The sequence below is a fragment of the Lepidochelys kempii genome, chromosome 8, assembly GCF_965140285.1.
Source record: "Lepidochelys kempii isolate rLepKem1 chromosome 8, rLepKem1.hap1, whole genome shotgun sequence".
NCBI classification, from domain to species: Eukaryota; Metazoa; Chordata; order Testudines; family Cheloniidae; genus Lepidochelys; species Lepidochelys kempii.
Genome location: NC_136387.1, coordinates 66,086,961 through 66,113,664, shown reverse-complemented (window position 1 = coordinate 66,113,664; position 26,704 = coordinate 66,086,961). Strand labels below are relative to the sequence as shown.

Genomic DNA, 26,704 nt, shown 5'->3' with positions numbered 1-26,704 from the left:
CTTCAGTGAGATTACTCATGAATACGAAGTTTAACGTTTACTTAATTCTTTGCAGGATCAGGATCTAAATTTGAAATAATAGTTGGTGTGGTATAGTGCCATTCTGTGGGCATTCCATTTATCTACAAGGAAGTGTGGAGACAGGGTTATTACACAGGTGAGAGAAAAGAAACAGAGTTTAGGAATTCTCCAAGACAGACACTGAATCTAGTTTTATTTGCTACATTGCTGACGTAATCATTTAAAAAAAATTCACAGAAACCTCAGAATTTCTGCTTCTTCAAGAATACAAAGAGTTGGAATGCTGTTATTTACAGTTTGATAAAAGGCATTCAGAATATTTTAAATCAACCACTGAAATATTTTACACTGCCAATGCATGCCACTATATACCTACATACATAGCAAGTTCCAATAAGAACTTCAGTAACTAGAATCTAGTGTATTAGATTTAGATTTAAGGTATTAGATTTAAGCCAGAACTTCATCTTTCTGCTACATTTTGGGTAAACTATAGATGGGCTTGAATAAAAGTGTCAGATTTGAACAACCCTGAACTTTGGGGAAGACTGAATTAAACTCTTGTGGGTCTCATACCCATTTTTAGTTTAAAAGTCAAAATTTCTTAGGGGCTTGAGGAGAGAAAAAAGAAACAGTTTGAACTGCAATAGGGTTTACACATCCAACTTTAATTACCATTCATGTAAGTCACAAGTGCACCTGGAAGAACATATGTTTAACATGGTCAGTTACCCTTCAGTATTAACAACTCTCTCTCAAAAAAAAATGTGGAGTTAAATGAAACTTACCGCTCAGGTGACTCTTCATAAATGCTATGGCAATCTGTATTTTCAAGCATGAGACTTCTGCTAAGATTCTGCACTCCTGGGTAATGGAAATTGGCAAAGGAGTGTGACATTGGAGAGGTTTTATTACCAAGGTCTGTGATTCGCTTATCATGATTCGTTAATCCACATGACAGCCCATCTAAGGCAGGGTTTAAGGAACGAGTCATGTAAGCATCAGCTGACTGAGGCCGTCTCATTGGGGATGATGGATAAGGAGAAAGTTTGCTGATAAGAGGTGTCAAAAGATCAGCATATGCAGCTTTTGTGGGCTTCAAGAGTTTATCAACATGAATATTAAGCATCTTTTGTTCAAAAGCACAAGAGAAAACAGAAGCTGGCAGATTCTGAAGCCATGACAATAAACTCAGGTCCAAGTCATCACACCCATTACCACATAAAAGATCAATGCCAAGCAATACTTCACTCTCTGTAATTTCTTCTCCTGTTGCTTTACTCTGACAGAATTCCACACAACATTCATAAAGCAATCCCTTCATTATGAGCTGAAATAAACGATTATTACTTGCTTTGAAACCAGCCTCACTCAGTTTCCTGTCGGCAGGAATAAACTCTGCAACCATTATGCAAGCTTCTTCGAAACAGTGAACTCGAGCAGTGCTAGGGTTCCAGTCTTTGAATTCTGCATGGTTGGTCAGACGGGGCAATGTGAGTAACAAACACAGTTTACTATAGTCTTCTTTAGAAGGACAGTATTCTTCCAGGGCATGTAGGCACTGTACAGCCTCTTGCATTGTAAACTCCAGCTATAGAAGAAATATTAAATACAAACAGGACACAGTTGACTTTAAAGTTACCAATTTATTCTTCACAAGCAGAGTTAGCTGCATTAGAACATGCAATAGGATTTCCCTCATTTTTCCTTTGTTGTTACTATTGTTTTCATTTTAATTAAATTAGCGTACACGGAGTCTGCAACAGCTTTCATGTCAGCAGTTCTAAGACCAAATTCTTCTTAAGGGACTCCAATTTCAAATCACTTGATCAATACAATGAAGTTCATGCTGATGTGGCTGTTTTCACAGAAGCCACTACATGTTTTAAGGTCTCAGAAGTTTAATATCTATAGTTAAACATATTTGCTACAACTGTAGGCTGAGAAGGCATTTCCACTTTAGGAGTCGGATTCTCTTTTCAGAGCCATAAAGAGGAGAAACTCCATTTAAGTTAAAAGTATCAAACTGGTGTAAGAGAATCAAGTCCTAAGTTTCTGTAATTTTCAGTCACTGGAAACTGAGAAAGTTACTTTTTGTGTTGAAGTTTTTCATGCTTATTCTCAGACTATACGTGATGTGTGTGTGTAAAAACAAGCAATGAAAATCTCCACAGCTCTTTGCAGATCACATATTCAAATACACACAGATGTGTTTGATAGAATTTGTTAAAAATTAAAAAAAGAAGGTAAGCTTAAATGCAATACTAAAATTGAGATGTTGGTGGAAATTTCAAAGTTTTTCCATTTTCTGCAGCTAACTGTCCCTCCTCACATGTGCATTATGATGACCTTTCATTAACCTATCATACAACAATATTCAGCATGTAAAATATCAAGAAATTGCACCTTTTTCTATAGTGTTCTCCAGTAAGATTATATAAATACTATGACTAGAGTGCTATATGTTTTAACTACGTCCTTCTTCTAACCTTAAATGTTGAACTTTTTACTTCTCTCTGCATGCGGTCAGGTAAAGACCCTGCCGTAGAATATATGGCAATGGGACAGAGAATTAAAGTCACCACAGCAACGTTAATTTTTTATTTGAGTAATTAATATTTTTGTTTGAAATGTATTTTTATGTAAAAGTTTTATAATGCTTTTGTAGTTGTAATTTAATGTTCATATATGAGCAATATAAAGTAAAATACTTTACAATGAATAAGCCTACAGCCTATAAGCCTTATCATGCTACAGCTCTGGTTACCATTTAAAACCTTTTGCACACTAAAAACCTTATTCATAACTCCTCCTCCCTGCTTTTCACACATTCAATGAACCCAATCCTCTGAGACATCATTTATTCTCTACTAGCGAAGGAACATTGAACAGCATTGCATCTTTGTCTATAAAAGCTGCCATAGGCAAAATGCACTGAAGAATTTAAATTGCACACTAACATCTGAACGATCAATTTAAGCTTGAAATTGGAAGTTTAATTCACAGGTTCAGGTTCTATAACACTTCAAAAATATTAATCAAAGTTTCCTCTTTTAGGAGATAATGAAAACAAATAAATATATTTAGGGAGCCTAATAAGATTATTAAATATATTTACATATTCCAAGTTGTTATTCTAAAACAGAATGCTAGATGGTCCAATGGGCAGAGGTAAAAACTAACCTTTCACCTCTGAAGTCCTCTGTTAGGTCATAAGCATACACTAATTTAGAGGTTTCGGTTTAGTTTTGATATTTACTCACATCATGTAAACACTGCACTGTTTGGCACCACTGGATCAAGTAATGGCAAGGGCATTTTACGGCCAATTTGAAGTGCACAGTTAGAATTACATGGGCAAAAACTGCCCAGAATCTATCCAATACTATTCCCAACTGTAGTCCTTCACTTTCAGAAAAGGTTGGTAGTTCTTATGTAATACGTGAGAACTTTTAGCTAAACAAATGACTACCATAAGCCTTCCGGAACAACAATACTGTACTATGGACTTCCATAGTGTCTAATCAATAAGAGGATTTTAAAGCATTTAATTAATGTAGCCAAGTATAAAATCTTACGTGCTGAGGCTCATCTTCTGCTGACATTGCATTGTTCACACATAAAGCTTCTAAAAATTTCTGCTTCAGTATAATATAGCGAAATCTGCACAAAAGAAGTGAAGTATAAGACACTAAAGATCTTAAAGCAGTAGCTAAGTAGTACATTCCACAGATAACTACAGTGCAAAGTTTTTGCTCTCAAAATGTAACAAGCCAGGCAATAAAATAATTGGTTCTTTTCAGAAAAGATGTCTTTTTCCAATGATTTACTTCCAGAAATATTACATGTTAAAATAATTGCTGGTTCATAAGAGAAAGATATACAGCCAGTATCCTCCTTTCTTGAATACCTGGGTTACTCTGATATGATCTTAAAGAAAATAAATTTTAATTTTTTAAAATCGAGCACAATTCTTATAATATAAAGCATTTTAACCAGGCCAAGACACGTTACAGAATACTTTAAAGTCTGTAGTAAGTTCTAAAATACTTTCAAATAATTTTATACTGGATGTATAGATTGAAAAAAATCTATTAAGCCATACAACTGAAATTGTAAACTATTGTTCTCAGATTCAGTAGTTACAGTTTATTTTTCTAAAGACTTGAAAAAGTCTTATTCCAGAGATTTTCCACCTTGCCACATGACTTACGATGCTACTACCTCAAAGTTCATAATTTTACCTTTTCTTGTCAAATTTTTCCATACACTCAAGAGGCTGAATGAACTGAAGAACCTCATCCCACTGTCCATCAAGGATCAACTGTCTATACAAAAAGAAAGCCACTCATTAAATTTAGCTGGACATTTTTTACTTAACATTTTTACAAATGTAATTTACATATAGCTTGACGTACAGCTGATCAGCGAGCTTTGTAAAGTTAATGCTTTGCAAAGCAGACAAGATCGGATTTAAACAGAGATAAACGTAAAACCTAAATCCTTTCTCAATACTATCTTTGTAGCTACATACTCTAACACCAAGAGGACAAATGGTAGATATGTATGTATTTGTTAAGAAGTACAAGACTCTCTCTTCAGGTATCTGCTGCTTTTTATGTTTTTAGGGATTTCTTCCAAGATGCTTCATTCTTTCTCCACAAGTGAGATTTTAAAAGTCACCATACAAAACATGATTGAAGACATCCTGAAAAACACTGAAAATAAGCCTAAAAGAATTAACTGCCTACAGGGGTTGTGTGTGAACAGAGCAGTTGAGCAGCAGGGCTCCACATCTGCGCAGCAGGGCTCCGCATCTGCTTACAGTATTTATAGTATAGCACAATCAACTTTTCTATTGTGCTAGGCCCTGTACAAATACAAAGTGGACACAGTCCCAATGCTAGGGAGCAACGTATAAGGGAAGCATTTGTGAGAGAGCTCAGTTGGATCCGGTGGCTCAAAACTCCCAGGCAAGCAGAAGAGCCACTACTCCATCCAATAAGCTGGAATAGCAGGCAGGGCTGCATTTCAGCCTCATCCCCTGTTGGGTGGGTAAATACCATTTCTTCATGCCCTCACAGTGTTTTCCTCAGAAAGCCTATTAACTTTGGTAGGGAGAGGAAAATTTCACCTTAATGAATACTTCTGCTATCACTAAGAACACACCCAAATTAAGGATGAAGAACCTCAATCCAGAATTTGTCAATTTACGTACCTATTTTTTATTATGCTTACTCAGCTTTAGCAGTATGTGCCAAAAACCCACAAGAACATCGCAATTGGGGGTGGGCAGGAAATGTTGTTAAGCAGATTTTAAAGATCACATTTAATGTTATTTAAATATAGTTGTATAAATAGTTTCCTATGCTTCCGGTAAGCTGTAAAATCCCTTAGTACATATATTATAAATCTCATTTGTGCTTAATGATTTCATCATGCAAATACCTATTTAGTAAATGTGAGATATTAGAAGTCTATTTATTGTGCCTCAACAGTAGCCACTTTTCCAACTGGAAGGTAATACTATGGGAATGGTGACAGCCTCAAAAGGAGTGCTAGAAGTATAACTACAATACTGGTGAGGGCTGGTCTACACTAGGAAGTTTTACTAGAAAAACTTGCCTTTTTGTCAGCACGGCAAAACTCCCAACTTAATCATCACAAATGTTAGGTCTATACTAAAACTGGTAGTCAGCCCTATATTAAGTTTTAGCCTGAGGGAAGCTGCTCAAGAGCAAGGCTGGAATATCTGTTCAGCTACAGATGAAAAAAAGAGCCCCATTGGTCCAAGTCCAAACTACCAACATCCCCAACCTCACCCTCTCCCTTCCCCCTCACCAACCAAAACAAACAAAAACTCCTCCCTGTATGAACTTCTTCCCTACATCTGTTGTAGGGTTTAGTAACCTATCTTCATACTTGTAGTCACCCAGGTCCTTTCAGTAAACATTTTGCTGTACAACATATGCCATCAACCCTGTAGAGTCCACTTCCACAGTTTAATGTTAGAGAAAATCTGAGCATCTTTTTGAAAGGCAGATGACATCTTCTGGAAAACATTTGATTTAGAGACCTAGTCAATCACAGGGTTAGAAGGGACTGCAAAGGTCATCCAGTCTACCGCCCTGCCAAGATTCAGGATTTGTTGTGTCTAAACCATCCACGACAGATGCTCGCTCAGACAGTTACCAGAATATTTTATCAAAATATTTTTTGACATTTTTCATGAGTGTCTCAGGATGTTTTGAAAGCCGACCGACATCCTAAGTGCTTAAATGCTACACACAGGACAATTCACAATGGAGAAGCAATACCTGGAGAGAGAAAATGGTTATGGCAAAAATGACTCAATGCTTTTCATGGCAGTCAGCAATCAATTGGTTTGGCTAGTGAACACATGGCCAGCAGATATTAAGTTAGTTTCTATTGTACTAATTATATAATAATTTCTACCTCAGAAAAAGCATGTCATCTGAGAACAGGCCATTAATGACTCCACTTTCTTTCTCAAGAGCCAGCATACTGATATGAAGTTTCTTCGAGTTCAGGAAATCTAAGATTAGTTTAATTATTTCAACTTCTTTTACATTCACTGTTTCTTCAGCAGTCATGATGGTGGCCTAGAGAGAAAAAACAAAGTAAGTAATATGGTCAATATCTTGTCTTATGCCTTGTCATCAAATGCTGTTGACCAGAGATTGCAAATAAACGTTTGTTTTGACAATACTGAATATTGTAGTATTCCAAAATTGGTTAGTGGAATTTAGAAAATCAATCTCATGCATTTGAGCATGCAGCCATAACTCCGACTTGATCCTGAAACTGTGACTACCCATTTGTACCCTGAGTTCATGAAGTGGACCACTGAAATGAGCTGATCAAGAAGTTTTCAACTATATTTTTACCCTGGAATAAAATTTCCATTTGCAAGACTGCAGTCTCTTTCTCTCAGAAAAGGAAATACAAGATAACAGAATAGTATTTGAGTATTTAAGGTATGCATGAGATACTTGTAAGATTTTATAATTATACAAAAGATACATGAAGAACAATTTTATGAGAGATAAGAAGCACTATCTTGATTTGTTTTGCCATTCTGAAACAGTACATGGTAAGTAAGCCAGGACTTTCCATCCTTACTTTGTAAGGAGGCCTATTTCCATTGCAATGTTTTATGGGGAATCTAAATGTCAAACTTGACTCAACATATTTTACTGGGGTTTCCTCCAATATGTCAAGACCCCTCCACAGAAGCATGGGCAAGCAAAGGCATACATCTCTATTTGGAAATCTGGGATAGCTTCCTAGTTCACTGGCTCATTCCTGCAAGATGTTAATGCCTCAACTCTCTGATATCAGTTAGGGGTGAGGGTGCGCAACATCTTGGAAACTCTACTCTAGAGCAATGGCTCCCATACCATGTTCCACTGGGAACTTGCTGGTGGTCTGTAGAAAGCTTGCAGATCACACAGTACCATCTTTTCAGGAGCTCTTCATTGCAAAGAGGAGCCCAGGGTGAGCTGTAAGGGTATTTCTACATTGCAGTGGCAATGAACCTTCCAGCCTGAGGGGATCGAGCTAGAGTACTAAAAATAGCGACATGGACATTGCACCTCAGGTGCTCAAGCCCACGTGACCCGCTGGATCTCTGCCAAGTCTCTGCAAAAGCCTCAACATCCAGACTACTATTTTCAGTGTGCCATTAGCACAAGTCTATCTAATCAGGCTCGGAGGCTCACTCCCTGGTGTAGTATAGACCAGGGGTTCTCAAACTGTGGGTCATGACCCCAAAATGGGTTGCTGAGGCTGGTGTTAGACTTGCTTGGGCCCAGGGCTGAAGCCCAAGCCCCACCCACCCGGGGCTGAAGCTGAAGCCTGAGCCCCACTGAGCGGGGCTAAGGTTACATGACCCCCAGTCAGGGCGGAAGCGTTTGGGCTTCAGCTTTGGCCCCTTCACCTGGGATGGCGGAGCTCAGGCGGGCTCAGTCTTTAGTCCCCCCTCCTGGGGTTGCATAGAAATTTTTGTTGCCAGAAGGCGGTCACTGTGCAATGAAGTTTGAGAACCACTGGTATAGACATACCCTAAAAGCAGCTGGCAACAACAGAGGAAAGTGAAGCTATTCTCAAGGACTGGAGCCATCAGTAGGAAAGAATGTCCAGGAAAACAGGGGACAAGAGAGCCAGGTGGCTAGTCTGCAGAGGACAAGGGGGTGATGAAGAGAAAAAGAAATATGAGTAAGGGAAGAAAAACAACCACAGAGAGTAAAATGAAAAATGTTGTCTGAAGTAGGGAGAGTTGTACTTTTTTCTCATTTCAAGAATGACAAAAAATATATTAGGCATATCTAAAATATACACTTTTCTAATATTACTTTTCTACATAAGTAAGTAATTGCAACTGGGATGTTAAATGACTGCTAACGGGAAAGGATGTGGTTCCCAAGTCAACTTCAAGATGTGGTGCATACTCTAGCGGTCCTCCACTTAGGGGCAGGTAATTACTAATCTACTTCCAATTTGGAAAGTATTGAAAATAGTAATCAAAAAGCAAGAGACAGAAATAAAAAGAAGTTTGCCATATCAAGTTTAAATAATCAGTTTAGCTTGATTTTCCAGGTAAAATGTGTTATGAGGGATTAGTGAACAGATGAACTATTTACCAGGCACAGTCAACAGGAAAAATGAAAGAATAAATACTTGAATCTGAAAGTTCTCGTTGTTCACAGTAAACTTATGCTGCTGAATTCTAACAGATATGAAAACTCAGACTTTTTTTTATATTATACCAGTTAAATCATAGTATTTTCCATATTCTTCCTTTAGCTGTATGCCAGTTTTCTTTAATTGTCCTCCCCTCCCCCCCAGAACACTTGACTGGAAAAATTATTCAGTTAGATCAGCCTTTTTTATTTTTGAGCAGTGTACATTTGGCTGTGCCACCTAGAATAGCCTGCCTTCTGTTAATATGACTAGTTTTAATTCATGTTTTAGTCACAGAAGGCTCTAGTCATCATTAAATATTCTAGTGGCTCCAATGGCAGGCACAACCATTATTTGGGCCTATGCTCTCAGCTGGCAAGTTTTTTTTTCTATTTAAGAGTCAGCTGGCTCACAGAACATTTTATGTAAATAATTACTCCTGGGAAAATTCTGCATCACTACATGTGCACAGAATTCATGTCCCCTGCAGATTTCTTTGCTTCCCCGCAGAAATATGACTTCTGACAGGGGAGCAAAGGAAAGCCACAAGAGCAGTCACACTCCCCTCTCTGGCAGCACAGGCAGGTCAGTTTGGGCACCTGAAGAAGCAAATAGGGACAAATAACCACTAGGGGTGTGTGAAGGGGTGGTCAGTCATGCGTGAAAGAGAGAGAGAGACTCTGTCCCTCTCACTCACTATTGCGGCACGCTCGGCATGGAGGAGAAGGGCTTCTGGGTGTGTCTGAGGAGGTAGGTGTGGCACAGGCTGTTCCCTCAGGCAGAGCAGAACGTAGCAGCCTGCCCGCTTAGTGAATTGTTCCTATTCTCTTTGTGAATTCCCCCAGTAGTATAAAACAGATGTAAAAGTTTTAAGGCTCCTTTACATGGCCAGAGTGGTGTAAAGTGCTTTAGTGATTAGAACTGGTCTAAATTTTTGGACTGAAAAAATTTCTTATCAAAATTTGCTCCATGAACTGTTTATTACTGACCTTTCCGGTGATGGTCAGTAGCCAATATAAATTGTGAGTTTGGTTCCCCAGCCCTCACTTGCTCTTCAGTAGCCTATGATGTAACACTGAGCATATGGCTGGATATATCTGTGGACTAATAACTAGAAATAAAAGGTCAAACCTAGTTACATTATTATTAGGCAAGGGGGTTTGGGGATTTCCTTCAATGCTCCCCACTCCCATTCTCTATCCATTGTATTTTAATTTAAATAAATTACCTACATAATTGAAACCAGTATGATTATATTGTGATATTTTGACAAATAAAATATGCAGAATTTTAAAATATTGTGTGCAGAATTCCCCCTGGAATAAAATAATGAAAGGAAACAGAGTTGCATAGTTTTGTGTTTACTTCAAAAAGCTGTTGAATGGTGAAATGTCATTCCCTCCCTAATGCTGACAGATGCTCTTCTTTCATCATTATCCTAATTCTCTTTCTATAACTGGGAAAGGGTTTTTTTGGTCCTAGAAGATAATCCAGTCATATCTTTAAGAGGGAAGGAGGAAACTAACAACCGTATCAGAACATATACTGTAATACTGAAGTGTCAACACCTTAATCCCCAACCTCATCTTCCGAGGTAGGTCTCTAGACTTCAGATTTGCCTTTTACTATGTTTTATGATATTAGGGCTTTTATTGAACTTCAAGTAATTTCCTAGCAGACAGGTAAAACTAGTACCCAACCTTAAAATGAATCTCTTTAGTAGGATATTACTAGTACAGTTCATGCAGAATAAGACCTCCAACTGAGCAATGGAACATTTAGCTTGGACTTTTGTTTGGATTGGATGGCACCACAGATCAAAGCTAAATAGGAGTACAGGCTCTACGTGCCTTCCACGATTGCATTAAAGTTAAATATTTACACACCTTACTGATGCAGAAACCAATGTGATATACAATACCATTCTTGGAAGTACAATTACATTAAGTGAAAGATCTAACAGCTGTGACAGTAAAAGAAGTTATCAGCACAAAAGACAACCACCACGTCTTTAAACCAGGAACAGTCCTGCTTCTGCAAACTTATTCTAGGAGAATTCTATGGCACTGCAACATGTAAAAGCAGCACTCATCTTCCACACAAGTAACTTCGATCTTTGAGGTGTAAATGCAGGTGTAAAGTTCTACAGCTATACAATTTTTTTAGATAGGGACTACAGAGGAATATTCATTCTGTATACCTTTAGAGGTAAGAGAACTAACAATTTCAGTGGACCAACAACAGCTGAGCCCCATTTTGCAAACAAAATTGTCACTGACAACAAAAACGCCACCATATAGTAATAAACTAAGCTACTGCATAAGAAATTTACATCTTATTACAGTATGCAAAGAGAAAATCTGAGGTTTCATATAATCCTAGTCAGTACTTTAGAGTGTCAATGGTTTGGTAAGCGTTTGACACCAAAATAACTAAAATAAATTTATAATTAAAATAAATCAATCATATCTGGAACTAAAATGAGGAGCTCAGAGTGTCTTCCTTTTGAGCCAGCTTCCATTGGAACCAAAACGAATTTTGCCAGTGACTTCAGTGGAAGCAGGATTAGGTCCAAAACAGTCCAGTCCTGCAAGAGGACAAGTATCATCTGTTTCCAGATTTCATGGTACTTTCTTCAAGAGTAGGTGCGTGCTCATTTAGTGTTCTTGCCAAATTCCAACATGGATAATTACATTTTGACTACTTACATTCTGCCTGCAATTGAAATAAAGACCACTCAGTACAATCCAGGACATCCTGAACATCTTGCAGGACAGGACCTAAAGACCGTTTATTGATTCATTATCAGTTATGGCAACATTTTTTGGGCCCCATTTTAAAAAAAACCCACTGTTGTGGGACATTGAATTTCTGACGAAAAGATACACCATGCTGGGAATTCATTAACATGACTCTGAAGAGACTGACTGAAAATGCAGATGATAGGGATACTGCACAATTGCTAGTCTAATGGCAATGAGCCAGAATAAATGGGAGGTCTACTACAGAAAAAAATTTCATTTCATTGAAGGTTTTTAAGGATATCAAGAAAAAAAAACCCTCAGATTTACTACACTCATATGCATTATACAGTCAAGTTATGCACTGGAACAATGAGCTGTAAAGTATGCAATATGAAAAATCCAGAAGTTTGCACACAGGATCTTGTGAAATGTGTGTTTATATATTAGTTTTTGAAAACATTATAGGTATTAAACACAGAGTAGCAGGAAAACTCATAGTTAGAGCTCAAGCTGCATCTTCAAACCATCCCCCTGTGACACTGTATTGCCAGCACATATGGCACATAACGTCACCAATGATCTGATCAAGCACTAATACTCAAGAATGACTGAGGGGCAGTGTTAGGTTTAAAATTCCTTTCTTTGCATTTATATCCCAAGCTTTCAGATTTCTGTGCTGGTTTTCCTTTAAAAAATGTAAAACCAAAAAACAAAAAGAGTATTATAAGTATTGGTAGGGCAACAGAATCAGGAAATATCTATTCTTGGGGGCATAATTTAAACTTAACATTCTACACAAGGTGTTTGCCAATAAATGGAATGATAACTCCAATTGTGCAAACTTGCATCTATGGCCTTTTAGTAGAGGTTACATAAAGAACTTTGTAAGGGAGTTTTAAAAACACCAGATTTGTTCACATTTTAGATAGCAATGCATTTCTAAAATAAAATGTTAGTGCCCTCAGATAATGATCAATGACTGAGGGGCAATCATACTGGGAATTTATTTAGACTTTTGAAAGTCTAAAATAATGGATGTTTGTACTAGTTCTAAGCAACAGTTATTAAGGGATAAATAGACAATTAAAGAGAACATATTCTTAATTTTGTTTTGGTTTTTTAAAGACAATATTCACCCCTTAATTTGTGTAAGATGTTTTAACTTCTGGCCTAAAAATATCTCTGCCATACTCCTTTTATATTTTTTCATCATATTACAAATATTCCCAGAGTCTCTTCATATATCTCTGTACACAGAAAAGCAAAATGCATTCAGAAGTCTCGTTTTCCTAACTGGTGTAAATAACAAGCTGTAAAACTATAAGCCTTTTAAAATGCAGACACTTCTGAAGAGACTCTCTCACAATAATAACCGTTGCAGCATAAACAACTTCACAGAAAAGAGCTCTGTAAGTAGTATTAAGGGAAAAAAAGAAAATAAAAAAAATAATAAAAAAGTGTTTATTTCTTGGTGTGAAATATTAGACACATTTTTATTCATTCATTCTAGAGTAACCTAGCCCCTGATTCTGCACTGATAATCTCCATGTGAGCATAGGAGTCTGTCCATGCAGAGAGTTCATTGCAGGATCTGGGCCCAAGATATCAACTTGTGGATCCATTTTCACTCTGTCCTCAATTATTCTAAGATGCCCTAAACAAAAGAGGAAATATTTAAAAATTCATTCTACATTCTCTGAGCCAAGTTTTTATCTGAATTAATCCCCATGAAATAGGGATATATAGGGTGAAAATCACTGGAAATCACTTAGCCCTTAGCAACAGTGTAATATAAAAATTCATACAAACTACATTACAACACAGGTACTACGATTTTAATTAAAAAAAACAAACTTGTGTATAAGGAGGAATTATACAACGCATTTTCCCATACCTGGCCCCCAAATGAACAGCGTTAACTCAATGGCTCAACTTTTTTCCATTCCACTGATCAGTTGTTAAAATAAAGATTCTATCATGCACCATCCTCTCTCTCTTTCTCCACACCCCCATTGCTCAGCATCCAAGTGTTTCATATGGCAGACCACAAGGAGGTGCTCCAAGGCCCAGTTTAGAGAGACACAATATTACATACTTCATTAACATTTAAACTACTGTATTTGAAAACTGACTGGCAGATTTCCTTGCTTTTAATCAGTTTCTTTTACAACCTGAATGCTCTTTGTCTAGATTATACATGCACGTCACACAGAGAAGTGTATGATGGATGCCAAAAAAAAAAAAAAGAAGTGAAATTAAACCACACAATACTTGTATGTTGGTATAAAGAGGAAAAAGGAAACAATTTTTACTAAGAAAAATAATTGACAATCTAGCAACTAGCTAATGTGTTTTGACTAAGTAGTCGCTGGCACGCCACTTTTACACATCAGCATACTTCATTAGTTTTTTCTCATGTGTATTTAAGAGTATTTTCTCCTTTTTGCTACTCAAAACCCTGAAACAATAAGGTACAGGTACTTAATGATACAGCATCAAGATACAGAAAATATTTCCAGAATGTTTACTCAGAAGAACTAAGAACACGTAGGACTTCATAGTGAAATTACTATACTTAAATATTAAGTCTTAATGCACCATATTTATACATCCCATTTGTCAGCAGTAAAGGCACAAAAGAAACAGCATCTCGTTTATGTAAACACAAGTATGCTAAGAGTCGACACATTTTTATGTCCAAGGCACCTAATTATAGGAGACTTGCCCTGTGACGCTACAACAAAGGGAAATCCGTACTTAGATGCCAGGATCACAACAGAGGAATCAGGCTAGAACCACACTGTCCCTTTGCTATTCACGGGGGAAATGAACCGGGGCTGCAGGCCACAGAACAGGAACACGCACCACATTTAGACTGGAGGATACCGGGGTGTGGGGCGGGGTAGGAGAGAATGCCAAGATGAATGGGCTTTCGCCAAACCAGCATCAAAGCAGCCAGGCTGTTGTCTCGCCTGGTCCCTTCAGCACCACCCTCCGCTCCACTGTCTAGCAGGAGACCTCCTCCCCATGATAGGGGGTCCTGTCATCCCCTGGGGCTTCCCCGCTCCAGAGCTCCCGCTGTCACACACACACCCAGACTCTCTTCTACCCCCCACCCTTTCTCTGACAGGCCCGCCGCCACCCCACCCCACCCCGGCTCCTGCTCCCACTCCCCTCCTCCCGCCCCTCCACGGTTTCCTCCCTCCCAGACACTCCCCTCCCCCGTTGCCTTCCATCACCCCATCTCGGGAGGTGCCAGCCTGGCCCCCGCAGGAAGGGGTCCCCAGCAGGCCGGGACTCTCCCTAGGCAGCCCGAGGCTGCTCCCCACGACGCCACCGGGGACCCACCTGAGGGGGGTCCGGGGGGCCCGGACGCACAGATACGCACGGAACGGATGGGAAGGACGCAAAATGGCGGCGGGTCCCTGGCCCAGGAATAAGGGGGTCCAGTTCAGCGTCTGCCCCGACCCTACGGCTCCGCTTCTGGCTGCTCCGGCTCCCTGACTGCGGTTGTCAAGCGGCTCCGCCAATCGGGGCCCGGCAGCGCTGCCCCTCAGGCCCCGCCCCGCGCTGCCCCTCAGGCCCCGCCCCGCGCCGGTGCGGGGTGACCGCGCAGCCGCTGGAATGGAAACGGGGAGGGGGAGGGGCAGGGGCGGCTGCTGCGTGGGGAGGGGACAGGGCTGGAGGGGGCGGGGGGAGCCGGGTGCATCGGTTGCCTGCTGTCCTAGGAAGTTTTGAGGAGGGGCTGAGGCTGCTGGGCGCCCGCCTGGGGCCGTGACAGGAGCGTTGGGCGGGCCCCGGCCGGGCCCCTCTGACACCCGCTGCTGGTCCGGACAGAACCGATGGGGAAGGCGGAAAGAAGCGGGCCCCGCTGCAGGCGGCTGCGGTGGGGAAGGAGCGTTACCTGCACCCGCGGGCCCCCCGGGGTACGGACGTTGCGGCTGGAAACACGAGCTCGCCTTGAAGGCAGCTGCGAAAACGGTTCACGTTTTAGGGCAACGCAGAAGGAAAAGTTCTTCTGAAGTGGTCACCCGGCCTGGAGCTGGGAGAGAGCCGGGCAGCCCCAGAAACTAACCCTGGCTAGCAGGGACGTGTGCATGTTAATGAAGGAAACTCTGCCGGGTAAATTACTTAATGTGTCTGCCTACGCTTCACCACCTTGTAAAAGATGGTTCATTTTCCTAAATGGTTTGCCATGGCTCTGCCTGGATTCTGCGCTGCTGCACAGTTCACCTGCTCCTGGCACACCGCAGAGCGTCTCTGTAGCACTGATTGTCACCTTGAACATTTCCCATCCCTTGCATTAGTCTGGGTGTGCACCGACCGAGCAGGTTTAGCTGAGCCCAGACTTGTAGGTAGGAGTTGGAGACTAGTGTATCTGGAGGAGAGGCAGGTCTGCAGAGGTTTTGTGGCTAAGGTACTGGACTGGGGCTTAGGAACTCTGGATTCTGTTTTCAACTCTGCGATAGCTAGTAAGGGGTAGCTTTGGGCAAGTCAGTGTGTCTGTGCCTCACTTTCCCATCTGTAAAATGGTGATAAAAAAGAGTTTCCTGCTTTAGAGGGGTGTTGTATGAATAACTTCATTCATGTTTATGAGGTGCTCAGGTATGTGGTGAATCACATGGAAAAATATATAAATAACCTAGCAGCCAGGAACAAAAGATTCCTCCCATGTCAGACCCACTGCAATCAGCAAAGGGCAGGTGGATCACAAATAATGAGCTATCTTGCTCATAATTAAAAGTTGCTGGCACTTGGATTTGTTTTGATCTTCCTTGTAAAGTATCTTGTTATAAGACAAAGACCGGAAAGTGTCAAAAGGAGGGTATGATCAAAGCACAAGGCCTCTTAGCTAACTGTCCTTAAATATTCAATGAGTTGAACACCAGCCAGTCTGTGGGTGTAAATTGTTAGCAAAGCAGAGCAGTTTCTACGTAGAATACTGTGGTTTTTTTAATGTGTTGGCCTGGAGGCAGTGAACATCGGCAAAAATTAGGGCAGGGCCCATGGCATAAGCAAATTGCAATAAGGAATTGACAAGGAAGATAGATTTCAGGTCCAGTGACTGCCAGGAAAGCTCAACGTTATTAGACTATTTTATTTATTTATTTCTGTGCTGCATATCACCATAGTATTCTTTTTCACTGTCCACATATATAGAGTAAATATGTATACACTGATAGCATATGTATGCCTCCAAATACACATCATGAAAATCTAGTCTTTACTAGTTTTGAATGTATTTGCGTTGGGGATGAGTAAAGTATTGCCAGCTGCATGGTGAGTTCCTGGACCTCTCTGCCATCGCAGTAAGAGGTGGGGAATCACTTGCCTTTTCCAGAAAAGAACAATGCTCCCTACTACAATATGCATATGTAGGGTTGGGAACCCTAGATGTCCACCAGTGCTCCACAGCTTTAAAGGCATGTGGTCTGCCAGGTTATCCATCCCACCTCCTTTGCGCTTGCTGTTGTATAAGAAGAAGAATGGCTGCATGCATGTGCAGGGGATGTGGGAATTAAGATGCACTCTATGTGTCCTCTTTTTTCACCCCCCCCCTCGATAATAGCTCCATAAAAATGTGCCTTGAAACCTTTGTTTTATTACTATATAGCTCCTTAATCTTTTTGTGGTTTGGCTATATTACTGTAACACTGTTTTGTATGTATAATACTTGCTTAAATATCTTTCATACTACTGAAAAATCACCTACCATTAATATAGAACAGATGCACTTGTTTCCCTTGGGATAACACATTATGAACACCAAACAGTGACAGGGTGTGCTTACAATCATATTTCCCTTGCTCATGCAGTGGAGACTTATGGCTTATTGGCAATATATTTAATTACTAGATGTGAGCCCCGCGGTTTTCGGGTTAGTCTTGGAATGTTGTTCTACTGTCTTCTCACATTTTCTTGTGTGCTACAGCAAATGTGAATTATGAATTATGGTAACGATCTTTAAAATCTTGAACTGAGGCAGACCATTCTTGAGACTTTTAATTGGATGAAATAAATAAGTGTTTCCATTTATTAGAGATTTTCATTTTTCAGTGCCTCTTATGTATATTTCAATTTCTTAGTATTAAATTAATCAGTCACATGAGATGGGGTGCAGAAGGGAGTGCTTTAGAGTATTTAGTGCAGCATTTAAAAAACACAAACCACAAAATGTATCGACACCACATGAATAGTAATAGATATTTCTTACATCTAAGCCTTACAAAATGGACATGTATAACAACTCTGTGGTGAAGAGGGTAGAAGAATGGGAAAATATGACCATCTAAGAGTTTTTCACTGGAGTACTGGAAGGATTACCACTGATTTCAGTATAGTAGGATTGAGGCCTCCCTGGGTCGCTGATTCTGTGAGGCGCTCAATAGCGCACCGAGTCATACCCTGAAAGAAACGATTTGTTTCTGTTTTATTTAGAAACAGCCAAAATGTACAAGAAAAAATAATAAGTCTTTCAACCCTCTTATCCTATTCTCTTTATTTTCTAGAAAGGAATACATAAAAGGATGCCAAACTCTTTGTCCTGTGAAGAGTGATGCGGACAAAGTGCCAGCTACTCAGCAGTGACTTTGCAATTGAAGGGCTATGAATACACGACTTTCAGGTCCTGGAAGAAAAGGAGTACTTGTGGCACCTTAGAGACTAACCAATTTATTAGAGCATAAGCTTTCGTGAGCTACAGCTCACTTCCTCAGATGCATATCGTGGAAACTGCAGCAGGCTTTATATATACACAGAGAATATGAAACAATACCTATTCCCACCCCACTGTCCTGCTGGTAATAGCTTATCTAAAGTGATCATCAGGTGGGCCATTTCCAGCACAAATCCAGGTTTTCTCACCCTCCACCCCCCCCCCCCCCACAAATTCACTCTCCTGCTGGTGATAGCCCATCCAAAGTGACAACTCTTTACACAATGTGCATGACAATCGAGTTGGGCTATTTCCTGCACAAATCCAGGTTTTCTCACATCCCCCCACCCCCATACACACACAAACTCACTCTCCTGCTGGTAATAGCTCATCCAAACTGACCACTCTTCAAGTTAAAATCCAAGTTAAACCAGAACATCTGGGGGAGGGGGGTAGGAAAAAACAAGAGGAAACAGGCTACCTTGCATAATGACTTAGCCACTCCAAGTCTCTATTTAAGCCTAAATTAATAGTATCCAATTTGCAAATGAATTCCAATTCAGCAGTTTCTCGCTGGAGTCTGGATTTGAAGTTTTTTTGTTTTAAGATAGCGACCTTCATGTCTGTGATCGCGTGACCAGAGAGATTGAAGTGTTCTCCGACTGGTTTATGAATGTTATAATTCTTGACATCTGATTTGTGTCCATTTATTCTTTTACGTAGAGACTGTCCAGTTTGACCAATGTACATGGCAGAGGGGCATTGCTGGCACATGATGGCATAGATCACATTGGTGGATGTGCAGGTGAACGAGCCTCTGATAGTGTGGCTGATGTTATTAGGCCCTGTGATGGTGTCCCCTGAATAGATATGTGGGCACAATTGGCAACGGGCTTTGTTGCAAGGATAAGTTCCTGGGTTAGTGGTTCTGTTGTGTGGTATGTGGTTGTTGGTGAGTATTTGCTTCAGGTTGCGGGGCTGTCTGTAGGCAAGGACTGGCCTCTCTCCCAAGATTTGTGAGAGTGTTGGGTCATCCTTTAGGATAGGTTGTAGATCCTTAATAATGCGTTGGAGGGGTTTTAGTTGGGGGCTGAAGGTGACGGCTAGTGGCGTTCTGTTATTTTCTTTGTTAGGCCTGTCCTGTAGTAGGTAACTTCTGGGAACTCTTCTGGCTGTATCAATCTGTTTCTTTACTTCTGCAGGTGGGTATTGTAGTTGTAAGAAAGCTTGACAGAGATCTTGTAGGTGTGTGTCTCTGTCTGAGGGGTTGGAGCAAATGCGGTTGTATTGCAGAGCTTGGCTGTAGACGATGGATCGTGTGGTGTGGTCAGGGTGAAAGCTGGAGGCATGCAGGTAGGAATAGCGGTCAGTAGGTTTCCGGTATAGGGTGGTGTTTATGTGACCATTGTTTATTAGCACTGTAGTGTCCAGGAAGTGGATCTCTTGTGTGGACTGGACCAGGCTGAGGTTGGTGGTGGGATGGAAATTGTTGAAATCATGGTGGAATTCCTCAAGGGCTTCTTTTCCATGGGTCCAGATGATGAAGATGTCATCAATATAGCGCAAGTAGAGTAGGGGCTTTAGGGGACGAGAGCTGAGGAAGCGTTGTTCTAAATCAGCCATAAAAATGTTGGCATACTGTGGGGCCATGCGGGTACCCATAGCAGTGCCGCTGATCTGAAGGTATACATTGTCCCCAAATGTGAAGTAGTTATGGGTAAGGACAAAGTCACAAAGTTCAGCCACCAGGTTAGCAGTGACATTATCGGGGATAGTGTTCTTGACGGCTGGTCCTGGAAGGAAGCCCTTCTGTATGATTACAGTTCTGATATCACATCGCATGTAACTTGACTCTCAGGTAAGATAATGAATGTGTCCATTTACATGTAAAAATATCACTCAGATTCAGAGCTCCCTCATCTCTCATTGGAGTGAATGGGCATTGCAGGTGTTTATTATCAGAAAATATAATGATTTTTAAAAGAATTAAATGCACCATTTAAAAGAAATGTACATATTCTGCAATACATCGTCAACCTGATAGTGCATAAGAAAATGAAAGTGACTATAAACAAATGGGAACTGGATCTGTTTAGTTTCACTGGCCAAGCTGAGAAAAATGCAAAAAGGTATCTATCAGCATAAATTTTGAAAAATACATTAATTTTAAATGTTATTTCAGTTTTAATCAGTCAAAGCATTAGCAAAAACACATATGAATTAAAGGAAAAGTCTATCTTGATTTTGTTTGTGGCTAATCCACTAATACTTCGGTGGAGTATGTGGAGGCACAGGTCCTTAGTGCAGATGATTTGTCTCCAGTGGAACCCCTGAGACTCAGTCTTTTGCATTGGGAATAAGCCTCCCCACCACGCACACAGAGGATGATGAAGAAATTCTGAGTTCAAAGTGGTTACACTTCTATGTGTGGGAATTACCCCTGTGTGGAGAATACAGGGTCCTTAGTCGGGATAGACCAAATCCCTGCAGACTTCTGTCCTTAGAGAAGGTGCAGTTAGCTTCCTTTGAGAGGTCAGCCTCGAAGAACAACAGAGCCTGGATTTGCAGTGTTGTTGTAGCTGTGTTGGTCCCAAGATAGTAGAAAGACAAGGTGGGTGGGGTGATTGGACCCACAGATATTGGTCCAATAAAAGACTTTCTCACTTACCTTCTCTTCCGCAAAGGAGGTAGAATTGCTTAGAGAGCCTTCAATGAAACTAGACAACCTTTAGTTCATCTTTGTATTAACAATTCCAGTTTCGAGGTAGATCAAACAACAAAAAATATTGAGCCAACAAAAGATAATCTGCATCCAGATCATTTTAATAACTGTTGACTTGTGTGCTCTTGTCAGGTCTTGTCATACCAGGAGTTAGGTCTGTGATGTTGTGGGAAGGATGAGGCAAACGCTGTTTGATGCATAAAGATTAAGAGCTAATAAAGTACATATTGAGCTTTGAAAGACTCCATTATCAGATTAGCAGTGACATAAAAACATATGTAGCTATTACTTCTTATTTTTGTCAGACTATGTATACATAAAGCTCATGTACCATAGACATAGTACTTTGTGATGCATCTTATGCGGGTCACAGAAATTCCTTTCAGGATATTTGCTGCCTTCTTGCAGATCCAAGTAATGACAATTTAAGGCTTGTCTACATGGGAAGTCATTCCAGAGTAGCTATTCCTGATCAACTGTATCTGTGGATGCTCATATTCTAGAATAAAGTGCTTTATTCTGAATTAGCTTAATCCACAAAATAGATAAAGCGCTCTTATTCCAGAATAAGAACATCTGCAGTTGGAGTTAATCAGGAATAGCTGATGTATTTTAAATTCACCCACTACCTTATTCCATATTAACTTTCATTTGTAGACGAGGTCTTATTCTTAAATATATATCACATCCACATGTTTAGTGAGTTTTGGGAAGAGCTTGGAGGGATTTCTTTTTGTAAAATTTCTTAGTAGAACTGTTTCAGAGTAGCAACTGTGTTAATCTGTATCCGCAGAAAGAAAAGGATTTAAATATTGTTAGTCTCTAAGATGCCACAAATACTCCTTTTCTTTTAGTAGAACTGTTAATTCCACTTTCCTGCCCTCTATCTCAAGGTCCCATAGCTTGATCAGTCTTTCTGGCCTATCATTATGTCCAGGAATCTTAGAAATCCATTTGCCACAGAAGAACGCACAATTTGCGTCTTTACAGAGAATCTTTAGTTTTTACATTTTGTGAAAAAATAAAAACATGTATTAACTAAATTTTACTAAAAGTACCAATGTCCCTTATTTAATGCATGCAACCTCCCCCTCTTGTGGTTGATTTTTGAATGTGCTTTAAATTTACATAGCTAAACATATAATAAACTGCTTCTGATATATACAGCTTAGTGTTTTAATGCATCTCAAATTTCACTTCAGCCACCAAATGTAAGTTAATTAAAAGTTATGAAAAGATGCCAGAAACTTTAAAACTCATCCCCGAAGACAGTGTCATTGAGTTTGGCAAGGGCAAATTTCATGTTGATGTTAATGTGCTGTTCTGTAGCATATGCAGCAGTGCTGTAAATTACATCCGAAAGCAAACAGTTGTGGAACATATGAAAGCGCTAAACAAACTGAATGAAAAGAAATGAAAACAAGAGGCTGAAATGGTAGGGCCACTGACAACGGTAAAGAAACAAAATACTGTGACTAGATCACTCCAGCATTTTTGTGCATTTAAAAAAAAACAATTTTCTGACAATAGAGAACAGACATAGAAGTATTTGGTATATGTAAGATATACACATTGCAATTCTATTAATTTTATTAAAATGATTGATGGCACTGGTAGACTTTGAACTTGCTTGAAAATTGTAAATATATCAATAAGACATTGTGTTCAACTGATCCCTATATATATATAGTGGCTAGGGCAACTAAAGTTCAGTGTTTAATTTTAATCATGCAAAACACAGATTTTTATGTTTTTTTTTTTTAATCAGAGAATTTTGTTTTTTATATCATGGAAAACTAGGATCCCTGAATATTGCTCTTCAGTTAGCCAGGGGAGTCACTAAAAAGTAAGGTCTGAAGAACTCCCTCTCTTAAAAAAAACAATTGAATGCTTTGGATCCAGTGTTCCCAAATCTTGCTGGTCAATGAGGACTCCCCTAGACTCTCAAGGCCAAATTGAAGGTGAGTCTTCTTCTGGCCCTTTCATTGTTTTTGCGTGGCTCCCTTGGCTTACTTAGCTCTCTCAGGGTATGTCTACACTACGAAATTAGGTCGATTTTATAGAAGTCAATTTTTAGAAATCGATTTTACACAGTCAATTGTGTATGTCCCCACTAAGCGCATTAAGTCGGCGGAGTGCATCCTCACTACCGTGGCTAGCATCGACTCATGGAGCGATGCACTGTCGAAAGCTATCCCACAGTTCTTCCCACAGTCTCCGCTGCCCATTGGAATTCTGGGTTAAGCTCTCAATGCCTGATGGGGCAAAAACATTGTCACAGGTGGTTTTGGGTACATGCCGTCAGTCTCTCCTCCCTCCCCGTGAAAGCAACTGCAGACAATCATTTTGCACCTTTTTTCTTAGGTTACCCGTGCAGACGCCATAGCATGGCAAGCATGGAGCCCGCTCAGCTCACTGCTGCTGTTGCGAGCATTGTAAACACCTTGCGCATTGTACTGCAGTATGTACAGAACCTAGCTAAGAGACGGCAGCACGAGGATGATTGTGAGAAGAACATGGACACAGATGTTCCTGAAAGCACGGGATGTGGTAATTGGGACATCTTGGCAGCAGTGGGGCTGGTTGATACAATGGAATGCCGATTCTGGGCCCGGCAAACAAGCACAGACCTGAGAGTCCGCATAGTCTTGCAGGTATGGGATGATTCCCAGTGACTGCAAAACTTTCTTATGAATAAGGCCACTTTCCTGGAACTCTATGAGTTGCTTTCCCCTGCCCTGAAGCACAGGAATACCAAGATGAGAGCTGCCCTGACAGTTGAGAAGCGAGTGGCAATAGCCCTGTGGAAGCTTGCAATGCCTGACTGCTACCAGTCAGTCGGGAATCAATTTGGAGTGGGCAAATCTACTGTGGGGACTGCTGTGATTCAAGTAGCCAATCCAATCACTGATGTTCTGCTATCAAGGGTAGTGACTCTGGGAAATGTGCAGGTCATAGTGGATGGCTTTGCTGCAAAGGGTTTCCCTAACTGTGGTGGGCCGATAGACGGAACACATATCCCTATCTTGGCACCGGACCATCTTGCCAACCAGTATATAAACCACAAGGGGTACTTCTCAATGGTGCTGCAAGCACTGGTGGATCACAAGGGACGTTTCACCAACATCAACGTGGGATGGCTGGGAAAGGTGCATGACACTCGCATCTTTAGGAACTCCGGGCTGTTTGAGCAGCTGCAAGAAGGGACTTACTTCCCAGACCAGAAAATTACTGTTGGGGATGTTGTTGAAATGCCTATAGTTATCCTTGGAGACCCAGCCTACCCCTTGCTTCCATGGCTCATGAAGCCATACACAGGCAGCCTGGACAGTAGTCGGGAGCTGTTCAACTATAGGCTGAGCAAGTGCAGAATGGTGGTAGAATGTGCCTTTGGATGTTTAAAAGCTCGCTGGCACAGTTTGCTGACTAGGTTAGACCTTGGCACAACCAATATTCCCATTGTTATTGCTGCTTGCTGCGTGCTCCACAATATCTGAGCGAGTAAGGGGGAGACGTTTATGGCATCAGAGAGGCTTTGAAAACCAGTTTCATGACTGGCCAGGCTATGGTGTGACAGTTGTGTGTGTTTCTCCTTGATGCAAACCCGCCCCCTTTGTTGATTTTAATTCCCTGTAAGCCAACCACCCTCTCCCCTTCCATCACAGCTGGCAAAGGAAATAAAGTCGCTATTGTTTTGAAACCATGCATTCTTTCTTTATTAATGTTTTAAAAAGGGAGATAACTGATAAGGTAGCCTAGGTCGGGTGGGGGAGGAAAGAAGGACAAGGGAACATTGCTTATTGTTGCCACGTGGCTATGGGATGACCCCTCCACCTGCCGCGTGGCTATGGGATGATCCCTTTTAGCCAAGTGCAAACAGCCCAGCATGAATGGGGTCCTTTTACTGTTCCCTTACAAAAATTCTCCTATTTCAACCAGGTGACCACAAATGATATCACTCTCCTGAGGCTAACACAGAAAGATAAAGACTGAATGTTGCTTGAATGCAACTGAAACCCAGGACCATTTGCTGCCATGCTTTGTGCTGCAATGATTCCAGACTACTTGCTACTGGCTTGGTGTGGTAAAGTGTCCTACCATGGAGGACGAAATAAGGCAGCCCTCCCCAGAAACCTTCTGCAAAGGCTTTCAGAGTACCTCCAGGAAAGCTTCATGGAGATGTCCCTGGAGGATTCCTGCTCCATCTCCAGACACGTTAACAGACTTTTTCAGTAGCTGTACTGGCCGCGAATGCATCCCAAGTCTTTAAGCCAAATCAAACATTAAACACTATTGCTTTTAAACCCTGTACTGTAGTTACAAATGTGCACTCACCAGAGGTGCCTTCTCCATCTTCAGGGTTGGGGATCCTGTCTTGGGAGGGTATTGGCTCCAGGGTGATGAAAAGGTCCTGGCTGCCGGGGAGAACAGATTCACCGCTTGCCTGCTGCGCGTTCTCCTCCTCCTCTTCCTCATCCACAAAATTCTTCTCCCTGTTGCGTGAGACTCCCCCCTTGCAGGTGCCCATGGACAGTGGTGGGGTAGTGGTGGGTCTCCCCCCCCCCCCCCCGAATGCCATGCAGCTGATCATGGAAGCAGCATTTATGGGGCTCTGATCCAGAGCAATCGTTTGCCTCCTTTGTCTTTTGGTAGGCTTGCCTGAGCTCCTTGACTTTCACACGGCACTGCTGTGTGTCCCTGTTGTAGCCTCTGTCCATCATGCCCTGTGTGATTTTGGCATATATATTAGCATTTCTTCTTTTTGATCAGAGTTCTGTCTGCACAGATTCTTCTCCCCATACAGCAATCAGATCCAGAGTCTCCTGTTTGCTCCATGCTGGAGCTCATTTGCGATTCTGGGGGAACTGTATGGTCACCTGTACTGCTGTGCTCACCACGCTGACCAAACAGGAAATGAAATTCAAAAGTTCCTGGGGCTTTTCCTGTGTACCTGGCAAGTGCATCGGAGTTGAAAGCACTGGCCAGAGCGGTCACATTGGAGCGCTCTGGGATAGCTCCCGGAGGCCAGTAACATCGATTTGCATCCACACTACCCCAAATTCGACCTAGCAAAGTCGATTTTAACACTACTCCCCTCGCCGGGGAGGAGTACAGAAGTCAATTTTAAGAGCCCTTTAGGTCAGTGGAATGGGGTTGCTTGTGTAGACGCATTCATTATAAAATCGGCTTTACGTGGCTAAATTCGACCTAACCCTGTAGTGTAGACCAGGGCTTAGATTCTCGCTTATTGTCAACATGTAACTTACACAGCCCAATGACAATGACTGTGAGGGAATCTTAGCTGGTGTAATTCACAAGAAGATAGGAATGTAGTTGCTTTTCTTTCTAGCAGGAAGGTGTAAGTTTAAAGTAGCCCCATCACTAATTGTAACTTACCTCTTCTTCTGGCTCCTCTACATGTGAGAAGCCCTCTTTAAACTACCTTTTACATCAGTAAGTGTAGGTGAGCAGGTCTAAGAGTCTGCATGTACCTCACTTTACCCATCAGCTTTGACTCCACAATGGTAATGTTTTGATCTTTTCCTAGAATTGCTGTGTTTAGCTATAGAAAAACTAAATTGTGATTTCTTTATAAGAAAAGAGAGAGAAGCTGTGGAGGTATAGAATGGTTTCCTTTAAATTGTTGGACTTCTATAAAGTCCAAATTTAGAATAAGATAATTTGAAGTCTTGTTTAAAATGCAGGATACTTGGAATGTCACAGTTTGAAAAGCTTAGCTAACTAACCATAAGCTGACAGTACACTCGGAAGGGGTTATGGATCTCAAGATCACACTTTATGACCACACTTCTTTAAGGACTGCTTGCTCAGCTCTCAAAAACACTAGAAAGTGGCAAA

The 26,704-nt window shown here is 41.0% G+C and overlaps 2 protein-coding genes across 8 annotated transcripts in view; one reads left to right on the top strand and one right to left on the bottom strand.

Annotated features, from left to right (window-relative positions):
- WDR47 (WD repeat domain 47) overlaps positions 1–15,045 on the bottom strand; it is a 38,250-nt gene extending 23,205 nt beyond the window's left edge. For 3 of the 7 annotated variants that reach the window (XM_073356795.2, XM_073356801.2, XM_073356800.2), the window contains exons 1-5: positions 14,817–15,044; positions 6,478–6,644; positions 4,266–4,349; positions 3,600–3,684; positions 810–1,612 (exon numbers count right to left, since the gene is read on the bottom strand). In XM_073356795.2, coding sequence (XP_073212896.1) covers positions 810–1,612; positions 3,600–3,684; positions 4,266–4,349; positions 6,478–6,635 — 1,130 coding nt within the window. In that variant the 5' untranslated portion in view covers positions 6,636–6,644; positions 14,817–15,044. Of the gene's footprint in view, positions 1–809; positions 1,613–3,599; positions 3,685–4,265; positions 4,350–6,477; positions 6,645–8,105; positions 8,218–9,713; positions 13,123–14,816 lie in introns of all 7 variants that reach the window. The other 4 variants (XM_073356797.2, XM_073356798.2, XM_073356799.2 and 1 more) reach the window with 4 other exon arrangements.
- Positions 15,046–15,173: 128 nt separating this feature from the next.
- LOC144930790 (uncharacterized) lies at positions 15,174–25,130 on the top strand. The gene is made up of 5 exons (XM_078854066.1): positions 15,174–15,590; positions 17,978–18,093; positions 22,614–22,806; positions 23,210–23,499; positions 24,785–25,130. Exons 3-5 carry the CDS (start codon positions 22,770–22,772, stop codon positions 24,836–24,838), a joined length of 381 nt encoding a protein of 126 aa, XP_078710192.1. The 5' UTR covers positions 15,174–15,590; positions 17,978–18,093; positions 22,614–22,769; the 3' UTR covers positions 24,839–25,130.
- The last annotated feature ends 1,574 nt before the right edge of the window (positions 25,131–26,704 follow it).

Bases quoted from the DNA above. Each gene is read 5' to 3' on its own strand.
- LOC144930790 (XM_078854066.1), top strand. From the start codon at position 22,770: ATGAGGACTCCCCTAGACTCTCAAGGCCAAATTGAAG. The intron at 22,807-23,209 runs GTGAGTCTTCTT...CTTTTTTCTTAG, and splicing joins CTCTCAAGGCCAAATTGAAG to GTTACCCGTGCAGACGCCAT. The intron at 23,500-24,784 runs GTATGGGATGAT...TATTTCAACCAG, and splicing joins GAGTCCGCATAGTCTTGCAG to GTGACCACAAATGATATCAC.